The 25,350-nt window shown below is 36.7% G+C and overlaps 1 protein-coding gene across 1 annotated transcript in view; it reads left to right on the top strand.

The window, feature by feature from the left end:
• tmtopsa (teleost multiple tissue opsin a) overlaps positions 1–9,259 on the top strand; it is a 33,085-nt gene extending 23,826 nt beyond the window's left edge. Inside the window, exon 4 of the mRNA XM_026946159.3 lies at positions 5,423–9,259. Within this exon, the coding sequence (XP_026801960.1) occupies positions 5,423–5,668 (246 nt within the window). The 3' untranslated portion in view covers positions 5,669–9,259. The remainder of the gene's footprint in view (positions 1–5,422) is intronic.
• The last annotated feature ends 16,091 nt before the right edge of the window (positions 9,260–25,350 follow it).

Below are 25,350 nucleotides of genomic sequence, written 5' to 3'. Positions count from 1 at the left end.
TCAGAGAGTTTGTGTGTTTTCAGTGTCAGTCATAGTGAGCTCAATCACACCAAGCGTCACTACAAATTGTCTATGGAGAGACACTGTTCTCATAATTATCAACTGATGTGTAAAATAATCCATCAATAATAGATCACAAACGTGTTCCACAATAATTAAAAATGTCTCTGAGCAGTTTAAATAAATGAGGATTTGTACCAATGTACTGTAGACCTAAAACACACTCTTTGTAAAAAGATTCCTTGGGGTTGTTTGGGTAGTCAGGGTTTCTACTTGGAAGTACTTATGAAAGAGAAACTCTCCCGAACATTTAAGGGACAAAACCCTTCAGGTGGAACGTTGCTTTACAGAGTGTATTTGTGAATAAACTGCTTTCCTTTTATGTGTTGTCATTTGTATATAAAACTAAACTAAACTTGAAAATACATTCTCTGATGTTGTTCGTGTTATTCTACTTTTTTGGACTGAGTAACATTTGAGCTTTCAGTGATATTGATCTTTATTTCACTTCCATCTTGGCTGATATGTGGTCAATTCATGTCCTTGCTGCACGTTGCCCTATCGATCACCGTCAATGAGATACTGGCACTATAAAACAGCATCGTCCTTGAGCACCTGTCAGACCTGGAAGATGATTACATCAGACATAAGACTGTTAACAGAATATCTTACTGAAAAAATTTAAAAATAGGTCTTAAAGCTATTATAGCTCCAGAGGTTTGTGTAGAAACATAAGAAATTATTATCCTAAATTCTGGTTAATATTGGCACACTTGGCTAACTGGCATTCTGTCACAAGCATACGATGCATTTCAACGTATTAGTCTTTCTCTCAGTGTTCTGCATGCCATGTTCTGCACCAACATAATGTAACCACACCCTCTACTACTACACTATTTAAATAAGATCTATGTGTAATAAATAATTTTACTAAACACATTTATAAATCTTTTAGTATAAATTTTTTAAAATGTTTGTGTAAGCCAAACTGAACTAAAAATTCCATCAGACTTACAAAAGTTTCAGAAAAGCTGATTTTCTTCGTACTCACATGGGTATACTGATCAATGCAAATCACCCATAAAAAAATTTACACACACTCAGGAACACAAGTAGGATACAGATGTTTTTCCATTTTTTTTTTCTGGAAACAAAAAGTGATAATCATTTTCATGAATACTAACTTTCTTGTGTAAATGCTCCTACAAACCAATTAAGAAAAAATCCGTTTGCATCCAGCTTGATAAATGAGGCCCTGTGAGTGTAGCCCACTTCATGTGTCAGGTTTGTGCTTTTTACAACGTGTAATTAGACTTACCAGGCTCATAAATTAAGCCTAACTTCTCCTCTTTGCAAGTTATGTAGTAATACAGTACAGTATGCCGGGTATTTTCAAAAAGTATTTTCGGAACGTCTCTGTAGCTTAAAAATATATTCCACAACCCACATTTATTTATTCTTTAAGAGTATTCTTTAGGCTACAGAGAATGTAGAGATTTGAAAAAGGTACAATGTCAAAACAAAATTGAGCTCTGGTACAGAATATAACAAAAGAATTAGGTGTGAAAACAGCTTCAGGTTCACGTTAATATTTGTATTTGCTAGCAACTTTGGAATGCAATTCTCGTAGCAGCAACTCTACAGAAGGGCATTCTTATATATAATTACATGAAAAAAACTTCCACAACCTGTTTTTCACAAGACCCAACGTTCCCATATATGCTTATGTTATTGTTTAAGACAGCTTTTCTCACTTAAATTTACAGCTTGTTCCTGCTCTCCCCACTTAGCAGCATACCGATGCCTATGTAAGGTCATACAGATCACTTTCAGGCCTCCGTGTCACCTTGTGCACTATACCGGTTCCATACATCTATAACATTGAGGATTAAATATTATCAAATCTGAGTACATGTTTTGTGGTTAATATTTTATGGTTACAATATTTCTATACAATCAACTTGAATCGGGAAATATAGAGAAAATGATAGAGAAAAGATTGATATCTTGTCATATAAAGACAGAGGAGTCTCATAAGGCTAGTTAAAATCTTTGGCGAAAACAAGAGCACAGATGGCTGTTGTGATAAATTGAGTGTTACTTCTTGTTATACTTGAAGCTGACAGCTAAATGAGCCTGAGAAACTGGATTTGATGAAGATCCATGTCTACTTCTCTCTGCGAAAAAAAGCAAAAAGCAACTCCGTAGTGGATGCCTAGACTGTCCTGTCTCGTTTGTAGCTGAGGCATCTGTTTTGCACACACCGTTAAAACAAACGCTGTCTGAGTTTCCTGTGGCAGTCCGTCTAATGAGCACTGACGAATGTTTCAGGATGTCTCAGGATGTTTCAGGAAGTTCGCCGTCCTCCAGCCAAAGAAACAACGTTTCTCCTGTATGTCATTTTCAGTCTTCAATTCCTCCCAGCCCGTAACTATGGAAACTGTGAGTTGAGGCGAGTTGAAGACTAAAAATGCTGTACAGATCCATGAACGATTTCCTGCCCAGCCAAGATCCACAACCAGGACTTTGGTAAGTGTCTTAATCAGACTCCACTTTACTTTCACTGCGCGTATACACCCACTGACCACTTTAATAGGAACACTTGTACACCTGCTCATTCATGCAATTGTTCAATCAATCAATCATGTGGCAACAGCGCAATGCATAAAATCACGCAGTTACAGGTCAAGAGCTGCAGGGAACGTTCACACCAAAAATGTGATCTCAGTGACTGGAAAAAGACCAGGTGATGTTTTTCCAATGTTTAAATGTCCACTTTGGGTGATCCTGTGCCCAATGAATCCTGTGCCTGGCTGACAGGAGTGTGACCTGATGTGGTCTTCTGCTGTACGGAGATGCTTTTCTGCTCACGACGGTTGTAAAGAGTGTTTTTTTTTTTAACTGTAAAATTATCTGTTGAACATGATCATTGATTTTTTTCTGTCTAATTGCCCTTAGTGTCCTTTTCCTCTGAAATCTTGGAGCATCGAACAGAGGATTTACATTTCTTGGGGAAATGTAGTTGACTTAAGGTATACATGATACATATGGTATACTAAGTACACTACGTTTTCCCAAGGAAGGTAGCATCACCTTTTTTTAAAATTCCAGACTCATTCGTATCAGAGCAGCGTGAGTCATCCTGGGTGTCTGCTTGCCCTCGTGTGTATATTTCTTGCGCTGTGTTTTAGCATGCTTACAACCAAAAGATAGATACAGCTCAGGAACATCAAACATCATGACGCCTTAACTTCAGGCATGAAAGAAGTCCAGCTCCATGGTGACGGGCAAGAGCCAGCAGCCAATCAGAGAGAGAGAGAGAAAGAGAGCACGAGAGTAAAAGAGTGAGTCTTACATTATACTATAAGTGCAATATGGATTCATGACTGATGGCCTTTATTTGTTCTCAAATTTGGTGTGAAGCTAGCCAATGATAGATGATCTCATTAGATGATATCAGTCTACTACTTTATACTTTATTGTTGTGGAAGCTGTTTGAATCTTTACTCAGCTGAAAAGTTTGGCTAGAAAACACATAATAAGGAGGTGTTTGTGTGTTTATCTGCATTTTTTAAAATTTAAATTGTCTGCTTGCCCATGTGTGTAGATGTATTGCTCTGTGATTTAGCTAACATGCTAACACTATTTGGCTAATGTTTTTGACAGGCTGATGAACAGAATACGCCAACTAGGTGATAAAATACAGAAAACAGTGATCGGGTAATAGAAATACACCCATCGCAAGCATCCAGAAGAGAGAGTTTTGTTCTCTGTGCTGTATTTTAGGTATCTAGCAAGAGTTAGCAGGCTAGGTTGTATATATCAGTGTGGTGCCATCATCTGGTCTAAGAAAGATGTAGGCAGTGATGTTTCTGAGATGATATTTTACTGGAAACATGAGGATCTAATAAAAAAGTGGAGATCTTGATCACTGATCAGGTACTTGTTACCACCGTATATGTTTAGCTTACAATTAATATTAGCACTCATTCTGAGTTTGTAATACATATAGGTCTAACTGATTCAGCCTCCAAGTGCATACTCCCGTAATTAAACTCTCATTTAGAGATCTTTAGAAGCACAATAAGCTTTGGGAGTGGCAAGTTAATAAGTCGTGACCCACAGAGATTTAGATCTTTGGTGGAACAGTTGTTTAATATTTGTTCTCATTTAATAGCTGCTTTGTGTTTTGCCTCTGGTAGTAATGAATTCAAATCTTCTGGCTATTTAACATTATCTTCTTTTTAATCACATTAAACAAGTGTGCTATCTAGTGAGTTTAATGCTAGACATGCTAAATACTACGCATGGCCAAACACAAAGGAAAGCAGCAGTCAGGAGCGATGTGAACCTTCGGGCTGTAATCTGACTAAACCAGGATAAAACATTTGAGTCTGGGGGAGAAACATGCAAAGAACATAATCCTTCCTGCAGAGCTTTTCTCTTCCACAAGCCCAAGGCACTTCTGACTGAAAACAAACTCAGCCCTCTAAATATGTGACTAAAATGGAACACTTTTCATTATATTAATAATGCTGAATCTAGACATTTTTGAAGGAACCGCACTGTTTTACACCCATACTTTAATGTAAACTTATGCGTTATACATTTTTGTTTTAAATAACGTAAGATACATTTTTTTTTTAAAGTTTTGAAAGCTGTTATATTAGTTGTTTTACTCTGTGTTCCAGCACTGTGGAGTTGAAACAAAAGAGGTTAAATCTTTAATTTAAAGGTCGTAAAATCATAATTGCTTTAAAAATAAGCTGTTGACGTGCTGGGAAAAATATAATTTAAAAAAAAATTGCACTTTTTATGCACTATTTGTTGGTGAAGGTATGTAAGCTAAATCAGTTAGCCTTGACATTTCCTTGAATGCCATTCAATAGCTGTATGCATTTGTTGTTTATAGAGCATTAAAAAAATGCTTTTTTTTTGCTGTTTGCTGCTGGACTACAACCAATGCCGAAACGATCACTTCATCATCACTGAATGCAACTAGTTATACTTCAACATTGCAACTGGGTAACAATACAAATTCCACTGTTGTACTCTTTCTCTCGCCTGATTGGCTGCCTGTCACAGTGTCGTTGGACTTCTTTCTTGTCAGAAATTAGGCCGTGGTAATGTTTGAAGTATCTGAGCTGGTATATGACTTCTGTGACTGTTTACAAATTCCCCTACAATTCCAAGCCAACACCTCTGACACAGTGCTGTTTTTTAACAGAAAATATAACAACATTAAACATGTATTAGCTGCAGTTGTAATTGATTATCTGAAATTGCAGTAATTCATTTAACTGTGTTTGTTAGTTAGTTAGTACCCATATTTGTACTGAATTATATATGTTCATTGCAGTAATGGTTGCTATATCAAGTGACACCGAGCGTAATTTATCTCACCATTCTCTGTGTGTATCAGTTCAACAGATGTCTCCGATCTTTACTCAAATGCGACGCGACCCAACAAGGCTCCATTTTGAAGAGCTGGTCGAAAGCAAACAAACCCATGAGGCGCACTGACAACAACCTCACGTTCATGGCTGCGTCAGTGGATCACAGGTCAGCAGCACCCAGTACCTCAAAGAGCAACAAGGAGCCTCCATCGACAGACTCGGCCAAACCGCCAGCGCTGTCCCTCGTGGCTCATTACAATGGCTCGTTCTGAGAGTAAGACTCTGCAATGCGACACAAGCGATGATAAACCTCCTGTTTTTTACATTGGAAAGAGTGAACTACAGGCTATGCTTGAGATCCAAAATAAGAGAACTCGTATGCCATTCATCAAATACCTCAAACTGATTAAAAAAAAGGCCAATGTTTACATCTGATCACCTCAATTTCTTTATCTAATCTTTGCAGCTATGCGTGCCACATGCGATTAAAAAAAATCACCCTTTTCCAAAGATCTTCAGTGTGTGCAAATATAAATCTGTGCCTGTATAAATCTGGCTCATTTTTGATAAAGCGTTTCCTGGGGCCTGCAGCTTGGGTCTTTTCTTCCCCCAAGGAACTTTTTTTAAATTATATTTGTGAAATCTACTTCTCTCTTTGACAGAACATGGAAGCAGGGTCTTTGCTACACCATAGACTGCAAGAATTTTTTAAAGCCAATATGCAGTATGAAAGAAAACGTACAGCAAAAAAAAAAAAAAGTTCCAGTGCTAGTTAAATGGGTGTGAAGTCAGAGTTGGAGACTAACGCTGTCTGATATCACACTTAATAACTGTTATTCAAGCAGCCTGGTCTATGTTACTGCTGCAAGTATTAAAAATTGGAATCACTGTTCTATATTCCTGCTGTGGTACTTTGTAAAATTGCCATATATTCATTTTCAGATGCTGCTAATCATCTGAAAATTTGATCAGTCATCTACAGTGACCATAAATTGTGCCATTTTTGTACAAATTCATAAAGATTACATAAAATACTACCATTAATCCAACTTTGATATAATTATAGCATTTTTGAAACATAATATGAAAAGAGGTATAGCGTGTGAGAGCAATATTCAATTCATTAAAAATGTCTACTTCTGTACCTACCAACAATGCAAAATATTTTGTACAGATGTGTGTTGTGCAATCTGTCCAATTAAAACGCAGCTCAGCCAAACCCTTGGTTTATTGGAGTGAACTTCCATTGGAAGCACAATGCCAGTGCCATGTCTTTTGGGTTAACATAGTGGTTGCATGTTTTGTTTTATTTTCCTTATCAATTTCTTTCTTTTTTAATAAGAAATCAACTTAAGCATGTTTTTCAGTGAGTTATGTTTATCTAAACTGTGGAAGAATCTTGAGAATGGTTAAAGATGGGTTCCAAGAGAATACGTCCAAGGCTTGACAAGATATCCCTAGTGTCCAGATGTGGAGAAGGGAGTTTTCACAAGATGTTTTTGGCTTATTATAAAAAATCTCATGTATTGTTCCTTTCTCTGTTTTTCATTATTTCAGATTAAGATTTCTGTTAAACTCTTAAGCTTTTGTCTCTAGGATTAGTGCCAAAGATTAATGATATATCTATCAGTTGTCTAATAAATATACATATATGTTGTCCCTCTGGTGGAACCTTTAAAAGTTTCAAGTAGAAACCTACAAAAGAGTTTCTCTTTTTCTGAATGGATGTTCCTTAAGGGTTCTTTGGCTGGTTAAGAGCTCTAGCGTTCTTGAACCTTATCTGACAAGGAAACTCTTTGTTGTAGGGTTCTACATAGGACCTTTAAGGGTTCCTCCAGAGGGACAAATCCACTCCACTGTGTATATTTGAGAAATATGTATATGGATATTATTTTTTGGGACACATTTTGTAAAATGGTAAAAGAACCATTAGGGGAACTCGTACGAATTGTAAGATTTCATTTCTGTGAAAAATAGCCTGTGTGTGGCCAGTGTTCTCTTGTGCATCTTGTGATAATCACGTCTACTGTTCTTGACTTAAATAGCCTTTAGTTGCTTTATCCTTCATACAATTAGTTTTGTTTTTAGCTGTCTCAAAAGGTCAGTCTGTTCTGCTGTCTTTATTAGATATTACTCCATATGCACTAAGGGTCCCTGGAGGTTCTAGTGGTTAGGCCACAGTGCTCTCACCGCTACAGCCCAGGTTCGATTCCCGGCCAGGCAACCAAACAATGCACTCCTAGTGCCGGTCCCAAGCCTGGATACAATTGCCCTAGGAAGGGCATCCGGTGTAAAAACTGTACCGAAACAAATATGCAGACCAATGATCCGCTGTGGTGACCCCTAACAGGAGCAGCTGCAAGAACAACAGCTCCATGTGAGCTAAATTGGACATGCGTTATTTATTCTGATTACTCACAGACTTAAACACAAACTGGGTGTTTTATAGCTTTTAGAGTCTTTTGGCATTGTGGACTTTTTGGGACATCTTGGGATTTCAAAAAAATTGACTGTGATCCAATAAAGGTCACATTTCTGAAAAAAAAAACAAACAGACTGTTTAATGCGTTTAAAGGGATATCAGTTTGGGGCATTCAAGAGTACCGAAAGCTCATTTTTTTCCACCATGGGAAATATAACTACATATTGAAAGGTCCATTTTTATTTATTTTTTTTGCCACAGAAATACATTTCAGTGTGAACACAGTTGACCTGCAAGTATAGTAAACTATTCTACAAGCTAGTCTCTGGTTAAAATATCATATACACTGGAACTTTATTCTGTTTTTATAAATGATATGATAAATATGGGATAAAAAAAATCTAAAAGTATTCTTAAATTGTAGCATCTGGAAAATCCTGACTTATTTTTAGGCTTTTTTACTGTAATGTTGTTGCTTTTTTTTTTTTTTTAAAGCACATAGTACATCCATACTAGCAGTGCATCAGACACTAACTTATTAAATCTGTAACATGTTATTAACTGATTAATCAGAGTTTAGGATGGGGAATCTGAAATGATTAGAAATTGACATTGGACAAAGTGGAAGTGTGATTATTTTGAAATAGTTGTTGGTGTGGAAGTGCGTGTATGAACTTGCTTAAATATCTAGTTTTTAGCTCCTTTACAGTAACTCCAGCATGGAGCATCTCAATGTAGGAAAGTAGCAAAATATGAGCGGCATATATTATCCAAACTCACAGCCTCAGGGTCGTCGTGTTCTCAGGCTGGGTCTTGATTATGGGCAGCTTCCGCCGTAGGGCCTGCTGAGGAGTAGCGATAACTCAGACGAATAAGGACCAGCAGTGTCGTCTCTCCATCCTGCTTCCTGTTTGAGTGTGAGATGACGCAAACTAACCTTGTGAACAGTCTGAAGTTGTGATGGTTTAATCGTGATCGTGAGTTGCCTTCTTGACATGCATGATTAAGCTCTTACCATAATTAATTAATTTTTACTGTGCTGTTGAATTCTTGAATCTGATTGGTCAGAAGGTGTTGATTTACTTTTCTAGAGCCAGCTGTAATTCACATGCACTTGTTTGAATACATTATCGTTGCTATAGAAACAGCTTATTCACAAGGACTTACAGTGGTGGATGATCCACATAATCTAATGCTAATAATACACAAATAAAAAGTGTTTTACGAAGAAAAACGTATAATTGTTGATAAGTTGAAGGCTTCTGTATGAAGACGTTTATGTAACATTTATGGAAGGAGTCTAAAGTGCTAGCAAGTTTTCTGCCATGAAACTTTCTGGTTTTCTTTTTTGTCAAATGAGAGAAAAAGAGAGAGAGGCTGGTGAGGGAATGACTGTTTACAGCTGCTGTAGTGTAAGCGAGAACAGGACAACATGAAATGTAACTCTAAATGGGTAAAAAGTATGACGTGTCATTCTTTAATAAATTAAAAATTGTAATCACTGGCAAATTGCTGTGGTATAAAAGGAATGAAACACCTCAGGCATGCTGTTATATGATTATTTTCCCCTAAAACAGCACATCCTGTAGTATTTTATTCTTTACTTAATGGCCTCTAGCAAAGCAAGATGAATCAATATGGAAAAAGAAAACAATTTTGAGTCCTCAACATCTAAAGGATGTGCATGAATTAATTAGTTCTTTTTCTTCATCTTGCCAGAAACAGCTCACAATATCTTACACTATATTATGATTTTCACACTCTGCTTGTCTTGTGTCCTGCATTTTTAACATGGCTTCCACTTTGAATCAAATCTTAGACAAGCTCACGCTGGTCTGAGGGTCTGAATGTCTGAGTATGTCTGAAAAAAAGGTGCTTTTCATTTTCATTGCCGTGAAGCGAGACGTTCATTCAGACATTCGTTCTCCAATTAGTGTCTCAGCTGCAGATTAGCTGAAAAGGACAGTGAGAATTTTTGTCATAGACAAAAACATTCCTCTTAATGTCAGACATTTACTTTTGTGCTTTTTCATACAACCTAGCTAACGTCTCATGGTTTATAACGCTAATTGTTGAAAATGGCAGGAAAAGTTGGAGAACAGTGACACTGAATTTTTTTCATTCTGCCATTTTAGAGATCTCATGCATTAGTCACCAGATATTGTGGTTTTTCTGGGTACTCAAATAATTTCATTGCTTCTGTCTGAAAGAACACAAAGGGCAAGGCAAACACACACACACACACACATATGCATGCAAAAGAGGGGAAAATTTATGTAAGACCAAAAAAAAACCACAAGGCACAAGTTTTCCAAAATAACTGAAGCGCTCCTAAAATATAAAATGAAATAAAAACCACAGTGAAAAACATCACACAGTTCATCAGCTGCTTTCTGAAGGTGGGTCCAGAAGAGATGCTGGACATTCACATGATCATCAGATGATTACAAAATGCTCCAAATGAAACAAGCATTAAATGCAGAAGTGAATAATAAAGAAAATAATACTGCATTAAAGGCACGTCAAGATGCACTCACTCTGAGCTAATGCTTCCACTAAACATCCTAAATGATCCATTTATTTAAATAATACATTAAATAAATTATTTAATTATAAAATTATATGTTTTTTTCTATAATGAAGAACATGTAAGGAATAAAACACTTAGGGGTGTGTGATTATAGGAAAATAATCAACACAAAGTGGAGTTACTGTTACCACTTTCGAAGATGACAGAACATCCTGAAGTGTCGTATTCCTTTTATACCACAGCAATTTGCCAATGATTACACTATTTTATTTATTAAAGAATGGCATGTCATAGTTTTTATCCATTTATAGTTGCATTACTTCTTGTTATTACTTACATCATAGCAGATATAAACAGTCATTTCTTCACCAGCCTCTTGTTTTTCCTGATTTTCTCCCTAATTTAGTTTTGCCCGATTCCCACCCACCAGCCAGCTCACTCAGATCCTATGACAGCGGCCACGTGTGGAGAGTGAAGGCTAACACGTGAGACATGTGAAGCCAGCCAATTACATCTTTTCAGACTGCTGCTCGTGCTGCGTTACGGAGCAGTGTAACAAACTCAGAGGAAAGTGCTGTCCGCCCTCTTCCACATACCTGAGCTCACGGACCCCTATGATTAGCTAGTGTCGCTGTGATTGACAGGACACAGATAGTACACCCCTCCCTTCCTGAGAGCACGGCCAGTTTTGCTCTCTTGTGCTCCCGGCCATGGACGGCTCTGGCATTATTGGGATTCAAACTGGTGACCTTACGTTACCGAAAAACCACAAAAAGCGTAAACACCTCCATCCTCAAGTCATCTTGTTTTAGAAAAACATAACCTAAATTTACAGCTTTACCTCTGTTCGTTACAAAGCACTGACACTGGAGACTCCTTCCATACATGTTAAGTAAACATCTCACAAAAAAACATTCACCATATCAACATTACACACATTTTTAAAAAATTTGTTTACGTGGCATGGCCACTACACAAGTCTGTGAATGAGCTGTTACTATAGAAACGATAATTAATCAACACCTTCTGACCAATCACAATAGAGAACTCAACAGCTCTGTGGTATAATCATTCTTTTATGTTCTGTCTACCGTCCTGACGTCTTTTGTTTACTTCCTCAGTGGTTCTCTCTCACTAATGTTGGTCTGTATTGTCTTTCATTTCAAATTCTTTTGATGTTCCTTATTCTCTCTTTACTTTGTAATTAAATTTTTACTCTTAGGGAAGATCAATATTAGATCCAAACGCAAAAACATCTTGTAAATTTTATTTTTTTCTTCCTACGTGATGCTTTTTATACAGTTTTAATTGTTAACCACCTACATGATGTCCAGTATCTTCACATGCACAAGCAAATCAGCACTTTATGATTATTTTGGATTTTAGTGAAAGTTAGTGAAGTGTCCATGCTGAACTAGTGTTCATTCTCACAGCATTGTGTGAATAGTGTGTATGGACACACACCTGCACTCATCACACTAAACTTGGCTGTGTTCCCCTGAGCAGGCTGCAGGCCAGACAGTTACACTATACAGACACACACACACACACACACACACACCCAACTCACCACGTCACTTATTAATTATGCATGTGCAGCGTTGTAAGCGTTCCATTTAAATTCAGCTACAGCTGTTTCATCATCCATAAATCATGCAGTCAGTCCAGCCAGATGTCACGTTACTCCCCGAGAAACCCCACGCTGCTCTGAGAGCTGATATTGAGCAGATTACATTTATATCCACTAAATGTAATTCATAAATAAGAGGAAGGTTTCACTGAGGTAAGGCCGAATAGTGAAAAAAATCACTTGTATAACTGGAAGGCTTTTGTTTAATTAGAATGTAATGTTGTGAGATGAAACTATGCTACACAGCACTGCGGTTTGTCTGACATTTCACACTGTAACTGCAAAAAAAAACACAATGAAAATGAGTGTTTAATTTGTTTATTCCTGTATGTATGTATGAATTTATTTATTTATTTATTTTAAACATAATATATTACTTGTTTTACATTGCAAATACATTGTTTTACATTGTTTTATGTGGATAAAAGTTGATGAAAGCTAATCTTGGCTATCTGCAGAAATGAATTTATTTGTTTGTTTGTTTATACACAATATCATATTGTTTGATTTACATAGCTAAAAGAAAAAAGATGTGAGAAAATGAAAAAGGTAGTAAAATAAACTTGTTTATTTATTTACTGCTCATTTATCTTCTTATACCTACTTATTTAATATTTAATATTAAAAAATATATACATATATTTTTTGTTTTATATTGCACAAAAGGAAAGAAAAAATCTGAGGAAAATCTGAGGTTATCTGAGGAAGACTTATCTTTGGACCTTGACTTTGTTTGATCTGATGATGACTTTTATTTTTAATTACATCATCATGATAGTATATGCTGCCCTCTGGGAAACTTAAATAGCACTTTAGGCCCAATCTGTCATTAGTAACGTGTCATTTATTGCTCTGTGTACTAAGCTTCATGGATTTCACAGAATAAACTGTGAGACAGGAGCTTTGCAGTTGTGGAGTGTTTAGAGATCGCCAAAATCCCCTCTGGGCTTTACAGATACTTTATATCCGAGGTATAGAACCTAATATCTTATCTTTGCTGGCTTCTTGAGCCTCATATTGCAAATCACACACACACACACACACACACACACACATGCACACATACCTCTTCAAATTACACGAGTAGCAACTAAAGAATTATTATGAAAACACAGCTTAGTGTACAAGCCATCATTTCAAGCCTGTGTGTTATGCATGCTATAGCCGGTGAGTATAAGATGTATTTGGTGTCTCTGTTCATGTAGATATAGAAATCACAGTTTAAACTGAATCAGTGTGCCACACAGTCGACAAAGTTTTCTTCTTTGTCCCTGGCCTTGGCAGCGATGACAATATTTCCAACATCAAACATCAGAATAGGGAAATAATGTGATCTCAGTGACTGTGTTATGGTTGGTTGTTGGTGCCAGTTTGAGTATTTCAGAAACTGCTGATCTCCTGGGATTTTCACACACAGTCTTTAGAGTTTACACAGAATGGTGTGAAAAACAAAAAAAACATCCACTGAGCGGCATTTCTGCAGGCCTGTTGATGCGAGAGGTCAGAGAAGAATGACCAGAGTAGTTTGAGATTACAGGAATGCTACAATAACTCAAGTAAACACTCTTTATAACCACGATGTGCAGAAAAGCATTTCAGCGTGCACAATACACCAAACCATGAGGCGGATGGGCTACAGCAGCATGGGGTTCCACTCCTTATCCTGTATCTGCATGATATTATACATTGCACTGTGACAATCCTGATTCATTTATTTTTATATAACATTTATAAAATGCAGTTTCCATGGAAAGAATTGCACTCTATAATTTAGCAATTGCTTTTTGTGCATCTGAAAATTCAAATCAAGTGTGGGGAAAAGCATGGAAGATAACCTAGCTTTTGACATAAAATATGCTTCATAAATTGCATGAACTCATTAAATTTAGCCTTTTATTTTGTATGTGGAAATAACTTATGACACTTATAAAATAGTTTCTGTGTTTTATGCTAAAAAATGTAACATATAAGAGGCATAAAAGAGACCAGTGTTGCAGAAACACCTAACAATGAAAATCAAAACGTGGTGTTGAGGGCGGAGCTTCATTAAATCTAATAGCCTCCTCACCTGTTAATGATTAACCAGAGAGTATAAAGAGTCATCATTCCAGCACTCACTTTGCCAAGAAACTCGATTCATGTTGGGTTCTTGACCATGAAATCTTTAAAAAAAAAAAAAAAAAAAAAAAAAAAAAAAAAAAAAAAAAACCAACACCAAAAAGAAAAGAACAGCATAAACAATAGAACAAAAGCATGAGACAAGTTTGCACAAGAGAAAAGAAAGAAGTACAAAATAACAGAAAGAGATTTGAAGCTTTGGGACAATATCTATTATTAAAAGCGCTATACAAATTGAAAATTGAGGCTGGGAAAAGAAAGACGAGCTCTCAGTGTCCTGGCTTTCTTAATGGTGTTTCAGCTGCGTTGCGCCTTTTTGAATCGTAATTGCTTGATTGTGTTCAGTGATTTCCTTGAGCCTGCGAGTGGATTTAGCTCTGCTAAATGGATCTTTAAATGTGTGCAATTTCCATATCCATCAATGCAGCTCTGCATGGCACTGGCACACTAGCGCACTTGTTAGGTTAGGCTTCCTTGCGAGGCATTATATACAGTGCAAAGCATAAACTGGGGCATATAATATAACACAGCACAGTTGTACTTATAGAGGCTTCCATAACAAATCTGCATTGGTACAGGCTGATCTGCTAAATTTAAACCAGCTGAAACAGTGTCCATGCCATTGCAAGATACAGTTAAAAGGAAAATCCACCCTGAATGACCATTTATATAGATTTAAATTGCATATTAATCTATATAAATCTTTACCCTGGGCTTGTCAGTGGAATCCAAGATTGATTATAGTTTAAACCAGCTCTCTCACCTCCTCATCTGTACACTCTGCTCAAACAAATCTGCTTCCAAAGCTTCAGATTTAATGCTAATACTGCCAGTTTCATCACTCTCATCATCTCCTAGATCACTAACTAGCCGAGCCGAGTCTCTGCTGTAACTGCGTCATATAGCTGCATTGCATTGCAACCATGTCTCCACTGCTTCTATATTGGAGTTCTCATTAATAGAACATCGAACATCACAGGAAAATGATAACCGAAAAAAGAAGTGGCTGTTATCACTTATGTTTGAGATTGTTGAAGGTTTTTTTCTCCTATTAAACTCCATTGTAACTGTGCTAGCAATAGCAATGTCTTGCTGATATGAGAACTCCACACAACCACTAACGTCTTGCAGGAATAATGAAAATCCCGCACCAAATGACAAATTAGCATCAGAATCACTGAAGATAAATATTTCAGTATAAAGTGTCTCAGACATTCCTTTAATTAAAAGCAATTTACAGAAGTACCATTACTGCTTCATCTGAAAAATCTACGATAGCAACGTAGGCATTTTTTGGTCATGGTGGACTAAGTTGAAAAAAGTTCCCTTTCCAGAAAAGTGCAGCATTATATCATTTTTGTCATACTGAAACTTTAACAGCGCTGAGGGAAACGTTGGTATTCCTAATGGCTTTCCTTTGTTTTCAGTGCCACCATGCCATTATATGACTTAGAGATTTGTTCTAGCTAGCTTAAGCTAGGTGTTCATAAAGTATCTCACAGTTTTTTCAAAACATGAACCACTTGAAAGGTGATTGTATTGTGTTTTTATGTCAAAAGCATAAATACAAAAGGTACATTTGGTGGTGGATCCAGAGACTATACTGGGAATACACCCTGGATGAGATGCCAGGCCATCGCAAGGCGCACACAGACACACATTCACGCAATTTAGAGTCACCAATCCACCTCCCACAGAGGAAACCTGAGAACACAGAGGAATTCTGTACGGGGAGGAACATTTGACTGAACTCCAAGCTCAAGATTGAATCCTGGAACACTAGACTAGACACTAGAAACTGAAAGCTCCACTGTACCACTTTATATCCCTGATGAAAAATACGGGGTTGTGCAAACTGGCTTTCCTCCCAGCATTTTTCATTTTACATATTACCTTCATCACTGGTTCCCTCCATCTTGCTATCCATCACCTCCTTCTGCCTCCATGTGCCACTCTGAGACAGCAAAGGGATTTCACTCCACATGAAGATGGAGTGCTGGTATCTGCTTTGCTTCAAACCTAGGTTGGGAGTGGTGTGCTTCACTTCTCGCCTCATAAATCTCTGACATTTCCTCTGAGCTGCAGTGGCAGGTGCTGCATTTTGTTTGACTTCTTTAGCAGCGGCTCCTCTACTGTACAAACCCACTTGAGTAACAATTTGCTCGTAGTGTTAGAGGCATCTGTCAGAAGATTTGAGACGTTCCTGAATCCCACCCAGGAACTTCCGTCAGTATCTGTTCTGTGCTAATGATAATTCCAAGAGTTGCAGCTTGAGTTCAGTTTAAAGTCAGGGTTTTGCCAGGAATTACGATCAATAGCCATTTTCACTCATTACTCCTCAGAGAACATGTCCTAGTTTAATGCCAGAAAGAAAAAGCATTGACCAATGGGACAGATTTTCACTCCCACTCTACTTCAGTGTGCAGACCTCTTTCATGTGAATAAAATGGTGGAACCAGAGGGACGGTTTAGTAGCAAATTGCATTTTTGTAGCAAATTGCAAGATCTTCATGAGTCAGGGTCTTCAGACTTTCAACTGAAGCGCTCCAGGGTGGCACAATTCTTCAACTCAGAATCCAGCAGTGGCTCATAATCCTGTCTCATCTGTTGATAACAGCAGCACTAGCAACTAGCATAATAATGGCAAATGCATTTTAGGTAAGATAGCCCAATGTCAAGTGGGCCAGAATTAAAAAAAAAAAAAAAAATCAGTTTAGTAGCCCAATGAAACATCAACATCTCCTCTTAAATATTAAGAATTTATCTGGAAGTTGCATTCCAAATGCGCAACAGGATAGAACATCCTTCATCTATTAAATAGACTGCAAAATATTAGAAAATTTTTCAGTTTATATATAAAAGCTTTCACGTTCACGTTGCTGTGAAACCTCATGGTTATGTCAAATTTTTTAGCTTGCTCATGCACAATTACTAATTAGCACATTTTCTGAATAGTTGAGTTCATGGTCCTTGGTTGTATGAGCAAATAGAGCAATCAGGGCTAGGTTTCCCAATAACATCGTACCACAAAGGTAGACCAAGCATCACTACTCTCTCTACCATGTAAAATGGGTTTTATATGTTCATGGATGGAATTATTGGAGTATTTGGCCTTGATTTCCTCAGTTACTGTACCATTGACACCATGATTTTTTTTTTTTTTTAATCTGTAAGCAGTATATGCAAGTGCTTGGCCCCCTGAGCCACCATATACACAGTATTTGGACCCAAATAGAATGTCACTTCGCCCCAAAAGGTATGAATATCAGTGGAGAAAAAATAGAGATGGATATCTATGGCTGACTAGAGCCAGTGTTAATTCTGACCCATTCAATCCATTTTTTAAAATGACATTTTTACTGTTTATATGACCATTTTAAAATTAGCCTGACTCAACTGAACTACGAAAATCAGTCTTTCTCTAGACTGCTGTGTTGTGCTTTCTGTCCACCAGTCGCCTGAGGTTTTGTTAAATTGGTTTTGTTAGTACATATTTGTGCACAGGAGTCCAAAGCCAAAGTGCTTTTAATTTGCAATGTTTACTCTGCAATCTAATCAATCTAAAACTTTCTAAAGCTTTCTTTGCCACAAAGAACATTTTGTAAGCCAAGACCTAAAATGCATAGTGTGCCACTGCATTCAGCTTAACAATATCTGGAGCTGAAAGGGAAATGGCTTCTAAGAAATGGAATTAAAATGCAGACATGCTCGCTTAGCATATTAAAGATGTTGTCAGCACACAAGTCGTGATGTCGTCTAACAATTCCTGGCGTAGCAGTTTTCATTTTTTTCACCCCTCTAATTTCAGTGCAACATTTCAACAAGAAGTAGTGGCTTGTCAAACATTATGCACAGTCTAATGGATGCTAATTTCACTTGTATTCAGATGAAACAGTTTATTATATAAACAGTAGTGTGCTAAGCTTGGTGAAATTAATGCTTTCATTAAAGCATGTGATTATGAAGTGTAATGTAGTGTATAATGTGCACAAGCGTCAGCACTGAATCCTATTAATTAACTCGGGCTTCTGTTTAAACTTCTGATATGTTCCAGTAAATGAGGCCAGAGGTTAGTGAAATGCTGCTATATGAAAATAATCAATGATGAGATGGTGTGATGAATCAGCGTTACTGTTTGCACCCAGAAGGTGATTATTTTCCAATAATAGCACTCCCTGTAGTGCTTTTTCCTTTTAAAACTCAGCAGTTTGATGACACTAATTATTTTCACTAATATATTTTTAATAAAACTCTTTGTGTGAAGCTTGTGCCACACAAGACCCTGCGAATGAGTTATTATACAAGAGTGTACTAATATAAACCTGTGATCTGAACTGTCACAGCTGCTGTTATAGAAAATTAATCAACACCTTCTGACCAATCAGATTTGAGAAGTCGACAGCGCTGCGGTATGGATTCGTTGCGTATTGAAAACAAAACAATATAAAAGAAGCAAACAGGAATTCACCCTGAAGAAATACAAGCTGGCAGTGAGGCATGTAAAAGCTTCCCTTAAAGCCAACATAGTGAAGCTTAGACGACCATCATGAATAATGCATTATTGCGGATGTGTGCAGAAACGCATGGATTCTGCTTTTCATTGCCTTGTCTCATTCGTGATGGTTCCTGGCAGCTGGAGGACTAACATTTAAAAGTTGTTCCACTGTGTGATATCCACGTCTTATGAATTCAAATCCTATGGTAATGAATTTGTACAGGCTGCTAATACACATTTTCCCAGTTCAGGGTTGCTATGTAGCAAGTCATTAGTGAAGCAAAATTGTTCACTCTTCATCGAAATGTCAGGGACAGTTGTCTCAGTTTAATCGTTTTCATAGAATCCAGCAAATGATTTCATTTATCAAGTCATCATTTCAGTTAATTGACTCATTAGAGAGAAGTGAAATGACTTTGTTTTAAAAGAATTCCAGCATGTAAGGAATCGCCCCTTCCTCTCCCCTTCTGTATTTTCACCATTAAATTGAGTTTCATTTAGTTTTTTTTAATGATCTAATATTTTATTTAAACTCTTCTTTTATTGAATGCTTTTATTTCTTCTGTAAACTGACCTCTATATTTTTTAGTGTTGTGTCATTTTTTAAAGCAATTTGAACTGATTTTTGTATGAAATGCTATATAAATAAAGTATTATTATTATTATTATTATTATTATTATTATTATTATTATTATCCATCTTCAACAGTCACTTACTGTCCTTTGATACGGGTATATTAGTTAACATACCACATTAGAATGTACAAAGTATTAGAACAAAAATATTAATATAAACATTATATAAATTACAGCCAGAACTACTGCCAGGGCCGCTGTTAGGAAATTATTCAACACCTTCTTTTCAAGAATTCTGCAGTGCTGTGGTATAAAGATTTATACCTGGACTGAATATTGTTAATCAATGAATCTTTGTCTAATCAGAAGATTAAAGCTCTTACATTTGTATGAAACCGTTTGGCCACCCCAGGCCAAATTACTTTCTTTTTTTTTTTTTTTTGTAAATGTTAATGCACAGTTACTTTATAGTAAGTGTTTGGACACTCTTCCAGTTGTAAAGTCTCAGAATGTAATTAACTCATTAGGCCTTAAAAGACTCATTAGTACTTGTTAGGCAGGTAAAGAATTGTCATTAGGAATAGCATAATAAATACTCTGACTCTTCAAACCCTGTGTTAATGTATTCAAATTAGCACAGAAGTGGGAAGTCAGAGCTCGGAATTCCATCATTTGTGATCTCTGTGCATTCGAGCTACAAAGTGGGGTTAAAAAACATGGACGTCTCCATGTTTGTCTTTTGTTAGCAACAAGCTAGCTAGCTAACTGTGAGTGATGTGTATTTTCCACTTCAAGACCATGAACTCTACAGTCTGTGTTGAACATTTTAACAACTTAATGTGTGTATGTTTATTTGATCTAAAGCAAAATCTCATTAAAAGGTAAGAAGTGCTGTTTTGTTTATGCTGCTGCTGTGCACAGCCATGTTGATTTGACATCACTTGCTGAACTCAGGGGGTTGAGGAGACCGTCCTGTCTTTTTGAGTACGAATTCCAGGTTCTTTGTTTTTCCCTAGTCAGAGATTACAAGTTTACAACATTTTTATTCGAATAAAGCATAACACTCAACAACCATGGTTCCTCAAAGCAGCTGACTGAGGATCTGAAAATGAAGCTAATTGATGCCTACAAAGCAGAGGAAGGCTATAAAAAGATACCAAAGTGCTTCCAGCTTGCAATTTCCACTGTCTGAAATGTCATGAAGAAATGGAAATTAAGGGAAACTGTGGAAGTGAAAGCAAAACCTAGAAGACCAAGAAAACTTTCAGAAAATAAATAAAGTAAAGTAAAACCTCAGTATAACACTAACAACTGTCTACCAAATCTGTTCAGATCAACTACAAGAGTAAACTTTTGGTATAGTATTGCACTGTAATGATGAAGAAAGGGATGAGATGCACTTAACAGATAACAGAGAAAACCTCAGTTTTTCAGTATTTTGCCTTCATACGAACCTCCTAACTTGCTGATGTTGAAACACTGAGCAGCTCCTGTGTGGCCCCTCAAAAAACCATCAATACTGTTCAAGTCCAATACGTTTAAAGACATCAGGCTTTGGTCAGCATCAAACAGGAGAGATCAAACAGGTCCTGGCAGGAGAGAATCAAGGGAGCGTGAAAATACAGGTGCTCTAGGGCAGATTACCAAACCGATCCGTGATAAGCAGACAAAATGAGAGAACCAAATCACTGACCAATGTCCAGGCCAGCTGAGCTTATAATAACGCATTAGTGGTGGTGATGGAGATGTTCACATCTTACAAACGCTCGCTCATTTGTCTTGCGGGGAAAATAAGGAGAAGATGTGAGACCTCACTGATTATACGAGTCAGGAGTTCATCCATCAGGGGTGTGTCTGGACGCTGGCTTCTAATTTATTACTGTGGCCTTGTAGTCTGTGTTTTTAGAGCACGTTTAAAAAGGGAATTGAGCATTGAGATGTCCATTGCAGGATCAAGGATGAGCCCTTACATCGTTTACAATTTTCATTTCACACAATGTTACACAAATAAACTGCAACTATGAGATATTCTAGGGTTATTCATGTTGAAATATTAATTTATATCAGAATATTCAAATGGCATAACAGAACATTAACCCATTTAAACCTGGTCAGTATTATGAGCAAAAATAAAGTGTTTTTATGGAAAAGCAAGAGCAAGAGATATTTTAAATGATTATATATATATATATATATATATATATATATATATATATATATATATATATATATAAGTGTAAAACTACTGAAAATGCTTGTTTTGCTTACTTTTCTAATTTAGTACAGAAATTTTCATTGCAACGTATATTACTAGCAATAACCTGAGTGAAAATTAGAATTTTAGTAGTATTTTCATGAGTTTCTTAGTATTTGGTACATCCCACTTTTGCTTTCTTCCTTGTGGACTTGAGCTAGCACGGACTTCATAAATCTGTGTAAAACATGAGTCTGAGCTGACCTGACGTTCAGCTAGACTAGAGGAAAATCTGAGCTTCTGTACGAAGTTGTTAACATGGTCAATATCACAGATTTGCTTCAATTTGAATAGTGACTCAATGCAGAATCTTGAATATTCAAGATATTGAACCTTTCCTTTCTTCGTTTATTTTTTTCAAAATTGTAAACATTGGTTTTATTTATGAACAAAAATCCCCAAATTTCTATTTTGTACAAGTTAAAACTGTAAGAAAAAATAGTAAAGATTACAATAGATAAAATGTTTCGCTAAATGTTAGCTTACTTAAAATGGCAGGGAGTATTTTATGTTGAAGGGGTTGAAATATAAAAAATAATGTTATTCTCTGGAGCATTTAAAGCACTGTCTAATTGAGAGATTTTTTTAACGCCAAAAGTACTTTGAGTATAAACGGTAAAACGTAGATGGACTTGCTGAACCCATCCAATCCAATACTGGAGATTGTTTTCAGAAGACAGTGTAAGGACAAGCTGTACAAAGAAAGTCCATCTTTCTCTTTTGAAGTGTCTCGTCTTGTGTTCTCAGCATCCTTCTTCATGGACACATTCCATGATCTTTTATTGAAGAGGTGAAGCGATGACTGACAGTGGCTCACACACATTCGCATAGAGCGCAGTCATAATTCTGCACTGAAGTTTTACAGGTCTCATAGGCTTTTACTCTGTCTGATCTTCGGATTTGAAAGAACGACCCAAGACGTCTAAAACGACTCCTTTTTATGAAGGCTATAGAGTCAGTCACATGCCACAGTTTTTTTTTTTTTTTTTTTTTTTTTTTTTTTAAATCAATGTTACTTGAAGTACAAACACTTCACTTCTCACTTTTTTTTTTTTTTGCCTTATTGTGTCTCTATCGCTGTTGGAAAAGTTGTGATCTTGTCTGAAACTATCTGAACAGTATAGCAGACCACACATCAATATCATATGATACTTGAAGATATTTCGATGATGCACGATATGTATGACAAGATTGAGGCTTGCTAACAAACAGCAACTTTAACCATTACAACTTTAAAGATTAAAATTGATTTTAACCCCAAATCAGTTGTTTCCTATAAGAGGCTGTTAAAAAATCTAATAAAACAAATATATAAATCTATAAAAATATATATATATTTAATACAAGTTTAAAGATTTAAAACTGTTCAAATTTAAGAACAAATCATCTGCAATCAAACAGAATTAAAATTCTATTTTTTTAACAGTTCAATTTTTATTAAAAAAGAAAATGTTATATAAAGATATCGCAATACTTACAAGATCTCAGAAAATTGTATTGTGAAATTAATTCACCCAGCCTTATATCATCAAATCCCCAAGTCTTAAATACATATCTTGACCTCTTAAAAAATATACGAAAAATCAGGCAAAGAGCATGTGTAACTTTTTTTTTTACCCATCTCAATTTATTTATTTATGCATTTTAAATATACACTATATGGCCAAAAGTTTGTGGACAACTGACCATCACACCCATATGTGGTTCTTCCCCAAACTGTTGCCACAAAGTTTGAAGAACACAATTGTATAGAATGTCTTTGTATGCTGTAGCATTACAATTTTCCTTCACTGGAACTAAGAGGCTCAAACCTGTTCCAGCATGACAGTGTCCCTGTGCACAAAGCGAGCTCCATGAAGACATGGTGTGTGAAGGTTGGAGTGGAAGAACTCGAGTGTCCTGCACAGAGCCCTGACCTCAACCCCACTGAACACCTTTGGGATGAACTGGAACACCGACTGAACCCCAGACCTCCTCACCAACATCAGGGTCTGTTCTCACTAATGCTCTTGTAGCTGAATGAACACAAATCACCACAGCCACGCTCCAACATCTAGTGGAAAGCCTTCCCAGAAGAGTGGAGCTTATTACAGCAGCAAAGGGGGAATAAATCTGGAATGGGATGTTCAACAAGCACATATGTGTCATATAGTGTATCACCACTACTCTTTGTGCAGGGATACCTGCTCATATTTCACAAACTGTATGCATTTAAACATCCTGTGTTGTCCGGACATGTGATGTAAGTAGTGATGGACTTGATGGATGACTCCGGTTAGGCTTGAAAGACCTTTATGTTTATCATGATGTGTAGCCGATGGGAGTTCATTTGTCTTGTACAGTGCAGGAAAAGGAGATTTCATGACTGAGATGGTGTCTATATCTCAATCTCGATCATTACATGCAGATTGTGTACTCTCAGAGTGACACCTGTCTGTTTCAGTGATGCCACTTCAGCACTCTGAACCCAAATGCAACTAGCTATAAAAAAGATGCTCATTTCTACTGAAACTAAGATCCCAATGAGGGAATAAAATCTACCAACAAAAAGGTAAGGTCTGTCTCAGATATTGCGTTATCACAAACAGCCATATGGGAAAACAGTGTTTTTTTTTTTTAAATCTAGATTAACATTGTGCTTGAAGCAGTGGAAGTGTCTAGACAGCCTTTTCAGTTTCAGTTTACTCCAGACAGCTTTAACTGGATGAGAGCCTGTGGCTAAAATAAAAATGGTTTACAAAGCTTGGTTTTACTGTAGAGTGCAGCCACTGATTTCATTTAATACTCGGGATGCAACTGAATATAAATACATAATGCAGAATGAACAGATTACATTTTCTAAACAAATACAGATACAAATAGGTGGCATACTATAATTTTTTCTTTGTTTTTTATTTTATTTTTTCAGGTTTTTTTTCTATTTATTTTAGTATTTCTGTCAGTTCCCACCCACCAGCCAGCTCTCTGCTATGATACAAGAGCTACACACGAGTACAACAGCTAGTACAAGCTTCTTCCAAAGCACATGAATCCAGCCGACAGCATCTTTTTATTTTTTCAATCATGCTACATCACAGGGCAGCATATCTCATTCTGTGGAAAGAGCTATCTGCCCTCTTCCACATACATCAGCTAACAAACACTGACAATTGGCTAGTGTTGTGATGATGTGATTGACAGGTTAGAGAGAGTATGCCCCGCCTACCCATTTTTCTTTCTTGGCTCTTGGCCACAGATTTGAACGCATGATCTCCCAACAATAAGATTAAATTTTTTTTTAGAAAGCCTGCCAGAAGGGGTATCTATCTAAAACTAGATCACATCGGGACTGGGATTCTGTGGAACACAACAAAAAGTGTGATGTGAGTGGGAGGATTTTACTTTCATGCCATGTGGGCATGAGTGTGAAGCTCACAGGACAACAAACACCACGTTCATTCACATGAACGTGCGGCGGACCTTAGTAACTGCCTGGTCAGAGTTGTAATGGTGTAAATTAGGCTACTAGTTTGTTTATTTTTAGAGCCAAAAAAATTTTTTAGAATTTGTACCTTGGGCAGGTACAAAGAAAAATAACTGCTCGAGCAGGATTAAAAACAGTCCTGCACACTTCTCTAGTTGAGCCCAATCATGAACTGGAGTGATGTAGCTGAGGTTGAGGAACTGTCAGAGCCATACTTTACACACCAGTATTAGGCCACACCTAGTTCGGATTTAAATCCGTATATGATACAAATACAGGTGTTTGGAGCACTAAACAGATACAAATAGCAGCATTGTGTTACACTGTGTTTTTTAAAATGACAGTAATTTAGTGTATGGGAAAGTTTTAGAAAAAAAGACAATGTGTTGTATTATATTTTTGTTTGAAAGTGTTTATGCTATCCATTATTATTGAAATAAAACAGCAACAATGCTAATACATTATT

Source organism: Pangasianodon hypophthalmus, chromosome 21 (assembly GCF_027358585.1).
Source record: "Pangasianodon hypophthalmus isolate fPanHyp1 chromosome 21, fPanHyp1.pri, whole genome shotgun sequence".
Classification (NCBI taxonomy): domain Eukaryota; kingdom Metazoa; phylum Chordata; class Actinopteri; order Siluriformes; family Pangasiidae; genus Pangasianodon; species Pangasianodon hypophthalmus.
This window is presented reverse-complemented; position numbering and strand designations above follow the sequence as displayed.